Source organism: Nicotiana sylvestris, chromosome 1, assembly GCF_000393655.2.
Source record: "Nicotiana sylvestris chromosome 1, ASM39365v2, whole genome shotgun sequence".
Lineage (NCBI taxonomy): Eukaryota > Viridiplantae > Streptophyta > Magnoliopsida > Solanales > Solanaceae > Nicotiana > Nicotiana sylvestris.
Genome location: NC_091057.1, coordinates 68015631 through 68032450, shown reverse-complemented (window position 1 = coordinate 68032450; position 16820 = coordinate 68015631). Strand labels below are relative to the sequence as shown.

The following is a 16820-nucleotide window of genomic DNA, read 5'->3' as shown; positions in this document are numbered from 1 at the left end:
GCATCGTATGTGGCTCCAGGTATCATTGGTGTGGCCTGTTAGTCGAGTAGCTTGCATTGGGTGAAATGAGATTTTTGGACTTGAAATTTGTGCCATTATATTTGGTTAAGGTATGTTTGGAAGAGTAAGGTCACTAGTCAGCTTAGAATTTGATTATGGTTCTCGACATGCGAGAGAGCTCCAAAACTAGTTCATCTGACGGGTGAGATGAGTTTTTACATGTTTCTTTCATCATTGGCAGTGTACGAAGGTTTAGAACAAGGTTTTATATGATATGAGCTATGTTGCTGGTATCAGGTATAGTAATGAGCAGCTATTCTGGTCAGAAGGTATTACTATGAGTATCTGAGTTATGTGGTATATCATGTAATTATATGAAGCGATCCTCATTTAGTAACATTATTATTAAAATTTGTGTTGATGGTATTATTTTTGGAAGCGCTAACCCTGATTTATGCAAGGACTTCTCAAACTTTATGCAAAACAAATTCAAAATGAGTTTGATGGGAGAACTTGCTTTCTTCCTTGGACTTCAAATTCATCAATTAGAGGAAGGTATATTCATATTCCAAATAAAATATACCAAGAAACTCATCAAGAAATTTGGAATGGAAATGCAAAATCAATCGAAATACCAATGAGTCCATCATGGTCCTTAGATAAGGATAAAGGATGAAAAACCATGGATGAAACCAAGTATCGTGGAATGATTGGTTCTTTACTCTACTTAGCCGCTGCTCGACTAGATATCATGTTTAGCGCGTGCAAATGTGCTAGGTTCCAGTCAGTTCCTAAAGAATCTCATTTGATTGCAGTCAAAAGACTCGTTATCTTGTTGGAACCACATCATGTGAATTAAGGTATCCTCGTTCAAACAATTTCAAATTAGAAGGTTTTCTAGATGCAGATCTTGGAGGTGACCAGGATGACAGAAAAAACACTAGTGGAACATGCCAACTCATTGAAAAATCTGTAATTTCTTGGAATAGCGAAATTAGAGTTCTATAGCATTATCTACAATAGAAGCAAAATATAATTCTATAGTACAATGTTGCGCCCAACTACTATGGATGTCACATCAACTTAATGATTATGATATTCGTTTTAAACCAGATCAAATTTTTTGTGATAATTCTAGTGCTATCTGTTTATCAAAAAATCTTGTGCATCAGTGTTGGACAAAATATATAGATATTAAGCATTATTTTATTGAAGATCATATGATAAAAGGAGAAATTAAAATTTTATTTATTGGAATGTTGGATCAGTTGGCAGATATTTTAACCAAACCCTTGCTTGAAGAAAGGTTTGGTACACTAAGAAGTGCTCTTGGCATTATTTCTAATTCTCATTAATTTCTCACTTATTTGGGGCATAATATATTCTATTGCATTATTTCTATGATTGCATATATTCCCTTTCCTGACTTAAAAAATTTGCGTCAACACTTCACTAATTACTTTCCCTCCTTTTCGCACCCTTTCATTTCTTCAAGACACGTCTGTTCAGACGTGTCTTTTCATTGACACTGCTAATTAGTCTCTCTTCTAACCTTCATTTAGCTCTCCTGTCAGTATCTATAATTACTCTTATTTTTCTCCGTCACACTCACTTCTCTCAAGACTATTCCTTTGTCTCTCATAAAATCCTCAAAAATTATGGCAAAAAATTCCAAGAACTCTGCCCCATATATGTGCAAAAGCTCGCGGAATAAGGCAAAATCAACCCCTCAAAACCACAAACTTCTTGATCTTGACTATCTCCAGTCTAAGGAATTTGTCTCCTCTACGGTTAAACCCTCCGACGATGTTCGAAGTCGAGAAAGCAAAGCCCTGCGAAAACGACCAATGGAAGACCTTGAGTCCATCTCTCCAAAGAAGGTTAAATTTGACCTAGATGGCCCGTATGATTCTGACATCAACTTCTGGGACACCCCGAATTGAGACAAGCACATTGCATTGAAGGAGAAACCTATTGCACATGGAAAAATCATCGATCTTGAAGACATGGAAAGCAACAATTGCAAGGTAAACGACTTTTTCGAATTTTAAATATGGAAAAACATACTTACTCAAGCCCCTCCCAGAGTTTTTAAACTTTTGTTCGAATGTTCTATACCAATATTCGATCCCAAAACTTGATAAAATTGAATCCCTGGTTCTTGGTAAATACATTGTTCTTGATTTCTCTAGTTTTGATTCCATCTTCAATTGCAAGTGCTCCGGATACGCCACTCTGTTTAAGAACTCTTAGCTAGATGATCTTGAAGTTTCGATTGAACAATCAAAGAAATACATTGCTAAAGCATCCACTGACCCTCTCCCAAATCAACTAGGCCAAACAATATCAATTTTGAAACCAGAATTGTTGCTACCACTATTCTTCCTAAAAGAGCTTCCTTTTCTACTCTGTCTCAGCCAGACATATTCCTAGCCTACTTCTTACTCGCTAAAGACACGGTCAAACTCTTGTCCTAGGTGATTTACGTTATGCTCGAAAGTGCTGATGACCCAACTAGTCTCCCATACAACATGATCATCACCCGTCTATTGGAAGCACATCAAAATCTCTCTCAAACCTTCCGTTCCTTCTCGTGCCTAAGTGTTATAACTCTATAGACTTTGTTAACATGGGGTACATATCTACAGAAGGAATATAGGTGAAGAAGCATGAGACCGAAGGCAAGACCATAACAACCCACTCCAAGGCAAAAGCTTCAACCTCTCACTCATTTGATCCAGAACTCTCCGCAAGATTGGTGGAGAGATAAAAAATTTAAAACTGTCAAGGAACTTCTTGCTGCTACCAGACAATGGTGGAAGACATCAGGGAAATATAAAAGGAAGCCAAATCTGATACCTCAAAAATTCGAGTCAAGTTGGAACGAATGGCACAAGAGCCAGTTGGTGCATTCAGGGAAGTGCATGACTGTATTGATTGATGGAATCTCAATCATCATGACAGCAAACTATCATCAGGCTGAAAGACGCCATCTAATACACCTTACTTACTTCCTTTGTTGATTTTGTATGGTTGTTTTAACAATTTATATTTTTTGGTATGTTTTGTGGATGTTCTGAACACTCAGTAGCTTAGTCGACTACATGGTGCTTAGACTTATGTTTTTTCTGATCTTAGATAATTACTTAAGTCGGGTGCTTCCATGGTTAAGTCAGCTACTTATATGCATATATTATTATCTCTTCTGTACTTTTATTTTTGTTGATGCAAAAGAGGGTGAGGAATTATATCAGGAGGAACATCAATTCAAGGGGAGCACATACTCAAGGGGAAAAGATCCACACGCTTATGTCAGGGAAGTATCATAAGTTGATCATCCTTAATTAATGTTCAAATTATTATCATCAAAAGGAGGGAGATTGTTAGCCTTGTTTTAATAATGATATCACTTGTAAAATTGCAGGATCATATTGATGAAGGACAATTCACTTGTGCAAAAAGAAAAAGGAAAAAAAAGAATGTCTGTCGCACGAGGAAAAGTAAGACAGTGGATCATAAGGAAAGAGAGTCAATCAAAAGCTGGAAGTTAGCAACTTAACAAGGAAAGAAGAATCCGAAGAATCAATCAAGAGCTGAAAGATAGCGGCTTACATGGTAAGAAGAATCAATCATTCAATAAGAAATCCCGCCAGCACAAATCAAGCAATTGATGGAGTTTATTTACTAAGAATGACCTAATTCAAAGCAATCCAGAAAGGAAGCATATATGTGAAAACTAAGCAGCATCTTGGAAGGCTTCAACTTTATTTTTGGAATATCTTTCAAAGACCAAATCTCTTGGTTGTCATCTCTCTGTCAGCAGTAGATTAAGGAAATTATCTGCTGAATATTTATAACTCCAACGGCCTCCTTCTGTGTATTTAAAAAGATGAAGTACTCCATGACAAGATATACTTTCATCTACCTAATATCAAGCTCTTTGTTCTACTCTTAGCAAGCATTGTAATTTCATTGATTTACTGTGTAAAGAGAGATAGAAAGAGAGGGGAAGCATTGTATCAAAATCTTAGAGAACAAGATAGTGACGTGCAAAGAAGTCACAAAACCCTCTTGTAACAAAGTTTGATAAGGAGCCATCATAGAGAACCTCATCCAACCCAAGGGCTGGACTACGATTCATATTGAATCCAAACTAATATAAAATATTATCGTTCAATTTTTTTTAAATTTTTTTAATTCTTTTTTGCAATTTATCATTCTGCAACACACTAATAGTTAATATTAGTACCATAGTCAACTATATTGGTAAAGTAGTTGACTAAAGGACACAGAAGTCAAAAAGTATTACAATTCATCCCCTTGTACTTTTAGATATGTAAATGGCTTTTAAGACAAGTTTAGGAGGAACTTATGTCTTTTTCCTTAAATAAATTATGATTTTTAGGGTATATATGTTTCAATTGCATCTCCCTTTATATATTTCTACTTGATAAAATTAAACGTGAATAATGCTCTTACCCTTCCTATTTAAATTTCCGTTGTTTTATGAAAATTTCCGTTGAAAAATGTTTGTCATATTCACTAACTCATAAACGAATATTTACGTTTCAGTAGTAGTGAAACTTCGACCCTGCAGGTCCGTTGAATAACAAAAGAACTAGAATTATAACTGTATATTTTACCCAGGTACATGTACAGACCTTTGAAGTCATTGTTCTGACTTTCAGTGCAGTTTCGGGCTCGAATGCATTCGCCTATATTTGAGCCTATAATACTGTCCACCTGAAAAACATTTCATTTAGAAACTTTAAATGGAAAAAGGAAGGCTAGCACATAACTAAATAGTTGAGTTTAATATCCATTGATACTTTAAAAGAAGCCTTAGTCACCTTCTACAAGTGAGATAAATTATAACCTGGAAAAACTACAGCTTAAATATACTGAGAGCATATTGGGTCAAACTTCTAAAAACTATTTATTTTGAGAAGTAGAAATAGTATTTCACCTAAGTAATTTTCGATAGAAGCGGTTGGATTTGATCAATTTTTTAGAAGTATTTCTTTCTGTATCTAATAAACAAATTGTATTTGGTCAATTTTTCCAAAAAGTACTCTAGTGTAAAAAAATATTAGCATATAAAGTAAATCCAAACTAGTTTAAATAACTTACCATATATTCTATTAAATTAGGTGGCCTATGAGTAATTCGAGAACAGCTTAATTCAAGATTAAACTTACACCTAGTATGTGCACATTTTCAAATCATTGCAGTGACCTTCAAACCAAACATGGTGGAGGAAAAAGTAACTACTAACTGGAAACAAATGCATGACTGTCTAACATATCTGATAACTATCAAATGCTGACATCACGGTAAAAAAAGGCGTCTTGATATCTTGTTGTATGTTTTCTGGGAAGAAACACTGCAGTGTATTGGTAATTTGTATAATTATTCCAAGGGCAAAAGAGGACGCAAAATAACAATTGAATCAAGCTAGGAAGCAAGACGTACCAAATCTGGTTTCATTTTTGAAGTGCATGATTTTGGTAACACTTTGATAGATCCCTGCAACTCAAGTAAATAGGTTTAAATATCAGATCTAACCTTAAATCAACAGATATGTATTGGTAAAAACAAAAATAAATAAGAAGAGATAGGATTAATATACATGTAAATTAACCACATCTCTAAAGAGTGACTCAAACACATTTGCTAGACATGGATTTTTCCTATTAAAAATAAGATGCTCAACGTTAGATATATAGCATTTACGGTCATTTGCTATATGGGAAATTTAAAATCCTTATATATATATATAAAGTAACCGGCATCAACCAAACATTTCACTCTATGTGCTTTATGCAATAAATTGTGAAAGCGATAGACAGTATAACACTGCTGGATATCCATTAGCAGAACCACCAGAAAGAATGGCCTGTATTATTAATCTCTCTTAGTATGTGAGATGAATCGATTACTAAATAATATTGCATAATCTCAATATGAAACCTAATATACTGAAAATAAAATTTTAGTTATAATTTAGATTTACATACATTCTTTGCATCCTTTAATCCTCTTGCTAACAAATCCTCAATTACTGCATCAAATATCCTTGCACCTCTGAAATGAAGATTGGTAGCCTAAACAATAAAGGAAGTGAGTAGAGTTCCATGTTGTTTTCACCAATAAAGAAATGTCTCAAACTCAATATAAATATGTGTAAACTAGCTTCTTGACACGTGTGTTTCACGTATATCTCGAGTCATATAGTATACGACAAACAATCAATAGTCTATGTACTAACACTAAAAAAATTTGAATATTTTACCTATTTTGTAATTTCTTAATACATATTTTTATCTATTCAGTTGTTATTTTGGCTTTATTTTGAACTTCACATATTCTAAGTTTTATTTTCCCATTAATGTGCTTTTCTTCACCAAAATGCGCATATCACTTTAATAAATTAGAAGTACTAAGCAACGTCACACCTTGAGAAAATATTTTACATATAAAAGTGACACAAATTCAAACAGTAGAAGTAGCAATACATTTCACACATTTATTTTGTCCTGACAGTTCTTCTACATGTTCCAAATACAAGCCTACTATTCAAAATCAATTTCATTTTCATTCTAGTCCGACATAAGATGATCGATTCATAAAGGTTATCAAACCACGTCAACAATTCAAGTCGAAATAAGCCAACACTATGGAGGAATAATTCATGGAAGAAGAGAAAGCGTAAACACATTCATTAAATATTTAAATTATCACTTTAGAGAATCCACTTATATAAATAGTATTAAAACAAAAGGAATGCCAAAATTTAACAAGTAACATAACAACTGAATCATAAAAAGATACACATAAATTAAAATATTTAAAAACTATAGCCCAACAATATAAAATTGGATTAAAAGAATGAGAAAAGTGTATTTTTTCTTTAAGAAACTCGATGTCAAATTAAAGAAAATGTAAACACTTACCAAGAGTGCGTTTTGAAAATTTGGCTCTAATTACGAATTACCACAGATCAATTATATGAAATTTCTAATATCCAGATACCTTCATCTAAAAAAAACCACAAAAAGGAGAGAGAGAAAGCCAAACACAGATAAAATTGCTTTGCCTGTCCGATACTACCAAAAACTTACAAAGTGATTGTAGTGAATAATTACGTACAGCAAGGAACTTACGAGTCGGAGAAAAGCCACAACTTTCAATCCACTTACTCAATAATAATTCTTAATTTTCTCTCCTATAGGTGCAAGTACATGCAACTTGCTAAAACCTAATACTATAACAAAGATGTCTGTATTCGTTGGGGCAGGCGTTAGATTTTTAATCGTCGTGTTTGAACCTAAAAATGTTTCTTTGTAACTAAAGTGTAAATACCAGAAGCATAGTGAAATGTGTTTTGACACCTTGAAACACAAGCTTAAGAACCATATCGTGCACAATGAAGATGTAACGATGCGACCGATCATATTTTGTATTTGAACTCCGTTTCCCTATTTGATATTTCCGTATGGATATCTGTTGTTTTGTGAATTGCGGGGCAGATTGGTTTGACTTCGGAAAGATTCGGGAGTGATTTGGAGGAGACACCGCAAAAAGAGGACTGGTCTATTTTTCTCTTTTTAAAAATAATACTCTGTCTATTTCCATTTAGATGAGACAACTTGACTCTACTAATAATATAGTATAATTAGTATAGTCATGTATTACTCCTACTGTTTCAAACTACATGTGCATATTATACTTGTCCATTTCTTCCCCTTTCTTAGTAATCCAAATCCTTGTCTTAGCCTTGTGATGAATTCGATGGCAAAAACAATTTATATGAAAGAACTTTTAAGCATGATAACTTCTTCACATACAAATAGTGATTAGTGGCTGTATAGGTCCAAATTTGGTGACTCGACGGTAACAAATAAATATGACAAAGGACGAGGTCGACCATGGTATAACGATTGATGAAGGTTGTTCTCAAAAAGGCTGGTGCCACAAATGGGTAGCCGGGATGAAGAAATAATAGTAGCATAGGTTCAGAGGTAGACATAAAGAATATTTCTTTGGATATTCTTTATGTTGTACTTTTTAGCATTTTTGGGAAATATCGCTCATAAATAGGAAGAGATAGAGAACAAAAAGGGATCTTCACTTTTTGATAAGAGCACATTGTAAAGGTTGACAAAAGAGAATATACAAAAGTTGTCTTGTTCACTGATTAACTTATTCAAGCACTCGTTGTTCAATCTTTGTTCACAAGATCCAAGGATTCCATATTCATCTTCACTTCTCACATTTTCACGTCGTTGACAGAGGAAAGGAACGTTTCAATCATACAATAATTGGGTGGTGGATCCTTTCTTATTACACATATTGCCGTTATCCACATTTATTACATATTCATGCTATTATATTCATTGTCAATCATTGAGTTAAATCCGTTATTTAATGCCCTTAAGCACTGTTCATATCTCGAGTATCTTGTTATATATTTATTAAGCTCAAATAAGACTCGCCCTTTAATTCATCATTCACTAGTTTAACTAAAAAGTTTAACACTTTTTTGGTCAAACAATGACACCAAAAGAAAAATCTGTAATAAATTTCTCATTATAGTGTACTTCAACCATTAATGCTGATAATTCATCCCCGACTCGGAGAGAACACAACATACTCAGTAAAACAGGAATTTAGCATACTGTAAAATAGGAATTACACGTGAAAGTGCAAGAAAAAAAGCCACCATTTCAATCCGTCGTTAAGTCATTTACGTTGGGGGCTGTTGTAGCGTCTCAAGCGTTGTCTTCTCTTAGGAGTTGGGCGTTAATATTTTTAATATTAACTACTTCATCGATTTCAATTTAGATGATATAGTTTGATTGAGAAAAAAAAAGAGAAAACTTTTGAAATATGTGGTCTTAAAAACTTAAGGGGCAAAAGCTTTATGAGTTCATGATATTTTTGTGGCTATAAAAGATTCTTATTAAGGGTAAAGTAGATAAAATTAAAAATTTAAAGTTAAATTATTCCCAAATATACAAATGTATCAATTTTTTTAAACGGACTAATAAGGAAAGTGTGTCATTTAAATTAAACAAATGGAATAGGATATATGGGTGATAAGAAGGTTATTTCAATAATTTAAAATTTAACTTAATGGCTTTCCACTTTTAATATAGATGAACATAGATAGATTTTAAAACAGAAACTTAAAAGAGAATATAGGGGATCAATGCTTTCGATATCTCCAATGAACCCTCCACCATCACAGTATCTTACAAAGACTTTGTTCCAATTGTAAAATTCTGCATGTTTTACGATAAATAACTGTATGATCAAAAAATTGGACAGAGCAATTTGCACCACTGAAACATCTAATAAGCCAACTTTGTCAGTCAAACTTTTTATTATTTTCATTTCATCAAGTTGTGTCAAGAAATAATTTTTTGTTTATAATTCAAAACAAGATGTTGGGTATCCTAATTCAAGAGAACCTGGATTTTCACTTTTGCTCTTGCTGAAAATGCCTAGAAATATAAATGGCGTCATAAGTTTTGAAGAACCCAAATCGGTCTTGGAACGGTTCATGTTGGGAATAAACTCCCTACCAAAATAATATTCACGGTAATAAAAGCGGAATAATAATGTAGCACCGAGATAAGGTAATTAACAAGAATAAAAAAGTAACAATGACCCCAAGATTTTTACGTGGAAAACCCTTTTGAATAAGGGGAAAACCACGACCCCGAGAGGAGCAACTGATATCACTATAGTAAGGAATTTACACTTTTTAGGCCCGAGTAAAATACTACAATACTCAAAAGAAATAACCCTCTTTTGATATTTCACCTCACTACAATATTGCTCACACTCTCTATTTTCTTCACAGACTATTTTCTTATACCCTGTTTGTGAAAACTCACTCTTTCTTTCTAGCTCTCAGATATATTTTCCTCTGAGATTGTGATAAAAGAATGAGAGTCGAAGCTCTCATTTTATAGGCAAAATATGCCTACCAACCTTGACCTTTCAACTTCTGCAGCCTGTCATTTTTGACAGAAAAATGAGAAACGTGGGCTGCTTCTGCCAACTTTGAAAAATGAAGAAGAAAGGAAGAAAACAACTTCCTTAAAATGTGGGCTGGACCCCACAGTTCAGGCAGTCTGTGATGTTTCTGCACCACGCTCCTCCCTCTAAACAAAGTAAAATATTTCGAATATTTAAAAAGATTCAAAAATCATGTCTTCATAATAATTAGAGATCAAAACTTTTCTCAATGTTGTGAAGAAAAAGAGTTTTAACTTCTATAAAATTTGCAATACTAGGTCCTAAAGGATAACTTAAGTTAACTGCTCATAGCAAGAGTATTTAGTAACCTGAAAATAAAGCAAACAACCTATTATGACATTTTAAATTATCCTGATAGTATAAATTATTTGTACTATCCATATCATAAGTAATTTCTGGGGAAAAAATAACAGTCATATGTCTATATATAAAACGGTAGAATCAAACTTGTGCTATGTTGAACTTACTGAGAGTAGAATAATCCAGTTTCTGACTCCATGTCCAAATCCTCGGTCAAGATGGTATGCTGGAGGTGATCCGTCCAAGCACACTGCAAGTGAAAAGGATTAATATAACTCTTATGATACTACATGCATTTATTTGTCTAATTTAAGTTATTAATTTCTGCATATAATAAGTAGTGTAATTAACCTGCTCCTTTTGACAAAGCATTCTGAACAATTGTTTTCTCAACAAAGTATGCATGATCTATGCCTTTCTCTTGTTTAAATGATTCATTTACTTTTGCAGATGCAATTTTGATGATGGCCAGAGAGCAAATAAGTAAGCAGACAAGTTGAACAGATCTTGTTGCCATCAATATCCTGTAGAAACACAACGACTAAGGATAAGAAATCAATATTAATAAGAATGTATTTTCACTGAAGCTTCTCCGGTGAAGGACTTGTGATTGGAGCTTCTCTGCTTGCTAATATCCGTGAGTCTTGAAATGGCTGTGCAAGTGTGAAACTAAATGTGAATATATTGAGTGATAAGTTTTTTTGTTTATTCATTTTGGTTACATCCATAGAAGAGAGAACGTGGGAGCGAGGAGTGGGCCGTGCAGCATGGATAAATCATGTGGAAAGAGCATGCGCTGACACAAGTTGATTTTTTTAGGAGGGTTATTCACAACTTGAACCTTTGCACCATTGATGTTTGGCCAAAATTATATATTTAACCATTGTTATTTCATATTTTAATATTTTTAATATTTTTTGAGTTTTAATTATATTACTTTATGTTTAATATTATATTGTGTAGGAATAAAGCAGTGTAAAGATAAAGAGATTTGAGTTTTTTTTTAAAAAAATAAAACGCAAAAGAAAAAAAAAAGAAAAACAAACGAATAAAAAAGGAGAGAAAGGGGTACACCCTTGGGTTGGAAGACAATAAAAGAAAAGATATACAATTCAGATAAAAAGGCCTGCAACAAGATGAATGCAAAGTTAGGTAGTTAACGTTTCTGGTTTCAGCGCGAGGCGCTGTCCTCGACCCTGCATTGCGGGATTTTTTTTTCTATTTCGCCTTGTTAGGAAATGGTTGATAGGAACTTAAAGACTAGGGCATTCAAAGTTGTCGATGGTTTAACCTTTTGGGACAAGGTTATTTCGGTCTTACACGGTCTCAATTCATATAAAAGGGGTCCTAAACCTTTGGAGGAAATCGAACACACTTCAAAGGAGAATTCACGTGAAGGAACGGAGACCACACTTGGAGGAGGCTTCCAACTAGTTTTCTTCTCTTCTCTTCCTTTAATCTAAAAGTTTATTAGTTCTAGAGTTGTGAGGTGTTACATGAACGTTGTAGTTTGAAACTTTAAGTATTCTTATTATTTTATAATATTAATTTATTTATTCAATCTTGCGTTGTGATGACCCAAAAGGTCCACTTGTGTTGCAAGTAAATTCAGTGTTCCGAGGCCTAAAAATCTTCCTTTTACCTCACCTTGATTTGCGTGCATGGTCCGGACCTATATTCAGAAAGCCTTCTATGTGAAAATATGAGAAATAGAAATTCTAGAGTTAAAATTTGATTATGGTTGACTTTGGTCAACATTTTGAGCAAACGAACCCGGATCTGTGTCCCGACCATCCCGGCAGGTCCGCAGTAAAATATGGGACTTAGGCGTATGTCCGAAAATGAATTTCGAGGTCCCAAGCCTTAGAAATCAATTTTTGAAAGAAATTATTTTACTGAATTATCTAAGAAATAAAAAAAAGAATTAATGTTGAAACCATTGTTATCGGGCTCGTATTTTGGTTCCGAAGCCCGATACAAACTTGTTATAGTATTTGAAAGATAACTGTGAAATTTGGCGAAAAATGGAGTTTATTTGACGTGGGTTCCGGTTGAAGAGTTATGAACTTTGAGAGTTCTTGATGAAAATGTTGAGTTTTGAGGTTTAATTCATGATTTTACATGTTATTTTGATGATGTGATCGCATGAGTAGGTCCATATGATGTCTTTGAGTTAGTATGCACACTTGGTTTGGAGTTCCGAGGGCTCGGGTGAGTTTCGGGTAGGTTCTGGGATGGCTTAAAAACATAGTTGTTGCAGGTTCAGAGAAGTGGAAAGCCTCTGAACAAATCAGTGCAGTCCGCACAAAAAGGAATGCTGCCACGGAGGGGCTTGTGCGGCCGCACTGGATTTTGTGCGGACCGCGGTGAAGAATATTTCACTAGTCCGACTTCGGAAGCCTATAGCTTTTGATCTACAAAGAATTTTGAGATGATTCAAAAACGAAAGTTGTATCCCTTCATGTCTAGTTTCCAGAAAAGTAAAGAAATCACAATTTGGACATCTTTATAGAAAGTTATGATGAAAATACTAAAGCATGTCACTGCAGTCCACATGGGACCTGTGCGGCCGCAGTTGATTTTGTGCGGTCCGCACAGGGCATCTGAGAGTAGTATATTTAGACGGGATTTTCAGTTAATTTTCATTTTTCAAAACTCCAAAAACATAAGAGGGATTTTTCAAACAATCTTTCTTCTCCAAAACATTGGTAAGTGATTTCTAACTCATTTTCTTCACTCCTTAACATCTTTTAACATGATTTCAACTCAAAATCAATGATTTTCATGGGGTAAATTGGGTGTTTTGGGTAGAACCTAGGTTTTTCAAAAATTGGGGATTTGGACCTCGATTTGAGGTCCGATTTCAAAACAAATTATATATTTGAGTTCGTGGGGGAATGAGTAATCCGGTTTTGGTTCGAACCTCAGGTTAAAACCATGTTGGCCCGGGGGTAATTTTTGACTTTTTGGGTAAAACTTTGGAAAATTCATTTTCATGCATTCAAATTAATTCTCTTAGCGTTTATTGATGTAAGTAAGTAACTTGTGACTAGATACGAGCAAATTAGCGGTGGAATCGTGGGGTAAAGCTATAATTGAAACTTGAGTTGTGTTCGTGGCATCGAGGTAAGTGTTTGGTCTAACCTTAGCTTGAGGGATTAGGAGTTGTGTCCTATTTGCTATTTTCTTCTTGTTGAGTATGACATATAGGCATGGTGACGAGTATCTATACATTGGTGTCGAGCATGACCGTGAGTCTTAAATTGCAACTTGTTGTGTTCTTAAATGATTTTACGGACGCTTTAATTGATGACTCTCGATAGTGAGCAAGGAATAAGTTTGTTTTCGTGGGAATTACGAAGTTTGAGCATTGGTGATAGCTGAAATGGTTAGATGTTGGACTAAGATTGGTTATAGTTGTTTCTCCCTGGCTGGGACGTATTTATTTGTGTTGTCGATTCCCTTGTCGGGATAGTGTAATTCGTTATTGATCCCTTGCCGGGACTATGGTTATGATTATTGCTGACTGTATATTTGGAACGGGTTGCGCGCCACAACATTATTATATATGGATTGGGTTGAACGCCGCAACAAATATTATATTGGATTAAGTTGCACACCGCAACACTATTATATATGGATCAGGTTGCTCGTCGCAACAAATATTATATTGGATCGGGTTGCACGCCGTAACATTATTATATATGGATCGGGTTTCACGCTGCAACAGTGTTAAATGATAAAGGATCGGGTTGTGCGCCGCAACAATATTATTAATGTTTTGTTGTAGATCTTGAATCGTTCTCTCATATTTCTCTTAAGTTTCTGTTGGATTTGATATTTTCCCCATAGCATGTACCCCCTCCCATTTAAATTGTTTATTCCTGTTTATTTTCCGCTGCATATTATATAACTGCACAAGTTTATTTGGGGTCTGGTCCTAGCCTCGTCACTACCTCACTGGGGTTAGGCCAGGCACTTACCAGCACATGGGGTCGGTTGTGCTGATGCTACACTCTGCACTATGTGCAGATACCGGAGCAGCATTTGGGGAGTAGCACTTGGGGAGCCAGCCTTCAGTCCACTCAGAGATCCCGAGGTAGTCCTGCAAGCGTCCGCAGGCCCGACATTCTCTTCTATCTATTTATATGTTCTGTTTTCACTTGTTTCCGAGACAGACTGTATTTACTTGTTCAGACGTTTGTATGTAGTATTCATAGACAGTTTGTGGATATTGTGACACCGGTTTCTGGGTAGAGACGCATGTTGACATTTTTGTACTGATTTTGGTATTATATTAGTCTAAGTCTTCCGCTTAATTTCATCTTTCGCTATTATTTAAATGTTGATCACCTATTAATTCAACTCGTTAAAAGGATGAAAAAAAATGAAAGAGTTAGAATTTCTATATTTCGTGGCTAGCCTAGCTTCTACGAGTAGGCGCCATCACGACCACCGAGGGTGGGAAATCCGGGTCATGACAATTTGGTATCAGAGCTCTAGGTTATATAGGTCTCATAATTCACGAACAAGCTTAGTAGAGTCTGAGGGATCAGTACGGAGATATCTATATTTATCCCCCAGAGGCTACAGAGTTAGGAAAACTTCACATCTGTTCTTTCTTGTCGTGCAGTTTTGTTTCTCAATGCTAATTGAATTTCTACTCTATTCTTTCGCAGATGATGAGAACACACGTTTCCTCATCCACTACTCAGCAGCCTGAGCCCCCAGCAGCAGCTCCCACGAAGGGCAGAGGGCGTGCCCGAGGCCGAGGCTGTGCTAGAGGCCGAGGTAGGGGCAGAGCTCAGCCCCGAGCAGCAGCACCAGCGGTGGAGCCCCAGGTCGACTTTGATGATGAGGTTCCAGCCCCAGCAGTCCCGGTGGGCCCAACTCAGGTCCCAGAGGGGTTTATTGCTACCCAGTTCTTCAGGATGCTCTGGTCCATTTAGTGGGCCTCATGGAGAGTGTCACCCGAGCAGGCTTGCTTCCTGTAGCACCAGCCGTCTCTCAGGCTGGAGGAGGATCCCAGACTCTTGCTACTCGCACTCCGGAGCAGGTAGCTCCCCAGATTCAGACTCCAGCTGTTCAGTCAGTTGGAGCAGTTTAGCTGGGTGTGGTAGCTCAGACTGGTGATGGAGCAGCTATGTCCGCCAATGCTTTGTGGAGGTTGGATAGGTTCACCAAGGTGTTCACTACTACTTTCTGCGGTGCATCTACTGAGGATCCCTAGGATTATCTAGACAGCTGTCACGAGGTTCTCAGGAACATGGAGATAGTTGAGACTAATGGGGTCGATTTTGCCACTTTTCTCTTGTCTAGATCCGCCAAGACTTGGTGGAAAGATTATTGCTTGGCTAGACCAGCCGGATCGCCAGCCTTGACTTGGGAGCAATTTGCACGACTATTTTTGGAGAAGTTTCTCCCATCACTCAGAGAGAGGCCTATCGGAGGTAGTTTGAGCGTCTCCAGTAGGGTTCCATGACGGTTACCCAGTATGAGACCAGATTCATCGACTTGGCTCGCCATGCTCTTGTCATACTTCCTATTGAGAGAAAGAGAGAGAGGGTGAGGAGGTTTATTGACAGTCTTATTTAGCCGATTCGTCTTTAGATGGATAGGGAGGCTGGGAGTGAGATTACCTTCCAGGAGGTGGCCAATGTGGCCAGGAGAGTGGAGATGGTTCTGTCGTAGGGAGGTGGTCATGGGTCGGATAAGAGGCCCTGTCATTCAGACAGATTCAGTGGTGCCTCGTTTGGAGGTAGAGATTCGTATGGTAGAGGCCATCCTCCAAGGCCCTTTCAGTCAAACTTCAGGTTTCTCATGGTGCTTCAGGTGTCCATGGTTCTCACATGCAGTATTCTGATCAGCAGCCCTACAGTGCACCACTAGCTTCTATCAGTGCACCACCGCTCCAGAGTTTTAGGGGTGGTCATTCAGTTCGCTAGGGTCAGTCATAGTTTCCTCAGCCACAACACTCAGGTGGATGCTATGAGTGTGGTGATTATGGTCATATACGGAGGGTTTGTCCGATATTGATGGGTACTCAGTCGTAGTAGCAGGGTTCCTATGCTATGGTTCAGGCACCAGGTATTCCACAGCCTACTTAGCCAGCTAGAGGTGGGGGTAGAGGTGCTAGAAGTGGAGGTAGAGGTGCTAGAGGTGGAGCTCAGACCGCTAGAAGGGGAGGCTAGCTAGCTGCAGGCCGTCCCAGAGAGGTAGTCCAGGGTGGTGGGGCCTAGCCCCGATGTTATACTCTTCCAGCCAGGCCCGAGGCTGAGGCTTCAGATGCGGTTATCATAGGTACGATTCTGGTTTGTGATAGATATGCTTCAGTGTTATTTGATCCAGGGTCTACATACTCGTACGTGTCATCTTATTTTGCACCGTATCTGGTCATGCCTAGTGATTCATTGAGTGTTCTTATCTATGTGTCTACACCGGTGGGTGATTCTATTATGGTAGATCGAGTCCAT

At 36.7% G+C, this 16820-nt stretch overlaps 1 protein-coding gene across 1 annotated transcript; it reads right to left on the bottom strand.

Annotated features, from left to right (window-relative positions):
• Nucleotides 1-9669: 9669 nt before the first annotated feature.
• Nucleotides 9670-11091, bottom strand: LOC138879756 (pectin acetylesterase 8-like). Its single transcript, XM_070159390.1, has 4 exons — nucleotides 10699-11091; nucleotides 10515-10597; nucleotides 10104-10172; nucleotides 9670-10022 (listed from the first exon to the last, which is right to left on the bottom strand). The coding sequence occupies exons 1-3, from the start codon at nucleotides 10862-10864 to the stop codon at nucleotides 10134-10136; spliced, it is 288 nt and encodes a 95-aa protein (XP_070015491.1). The 5' UTR covers nucleotides 10865-11091; the 3' UTR covers nucleotides 9670-10022; nucleotides 10104-10133.
• Nucleotides 11092-16820: the final 5729 nt, after the last annotated feature.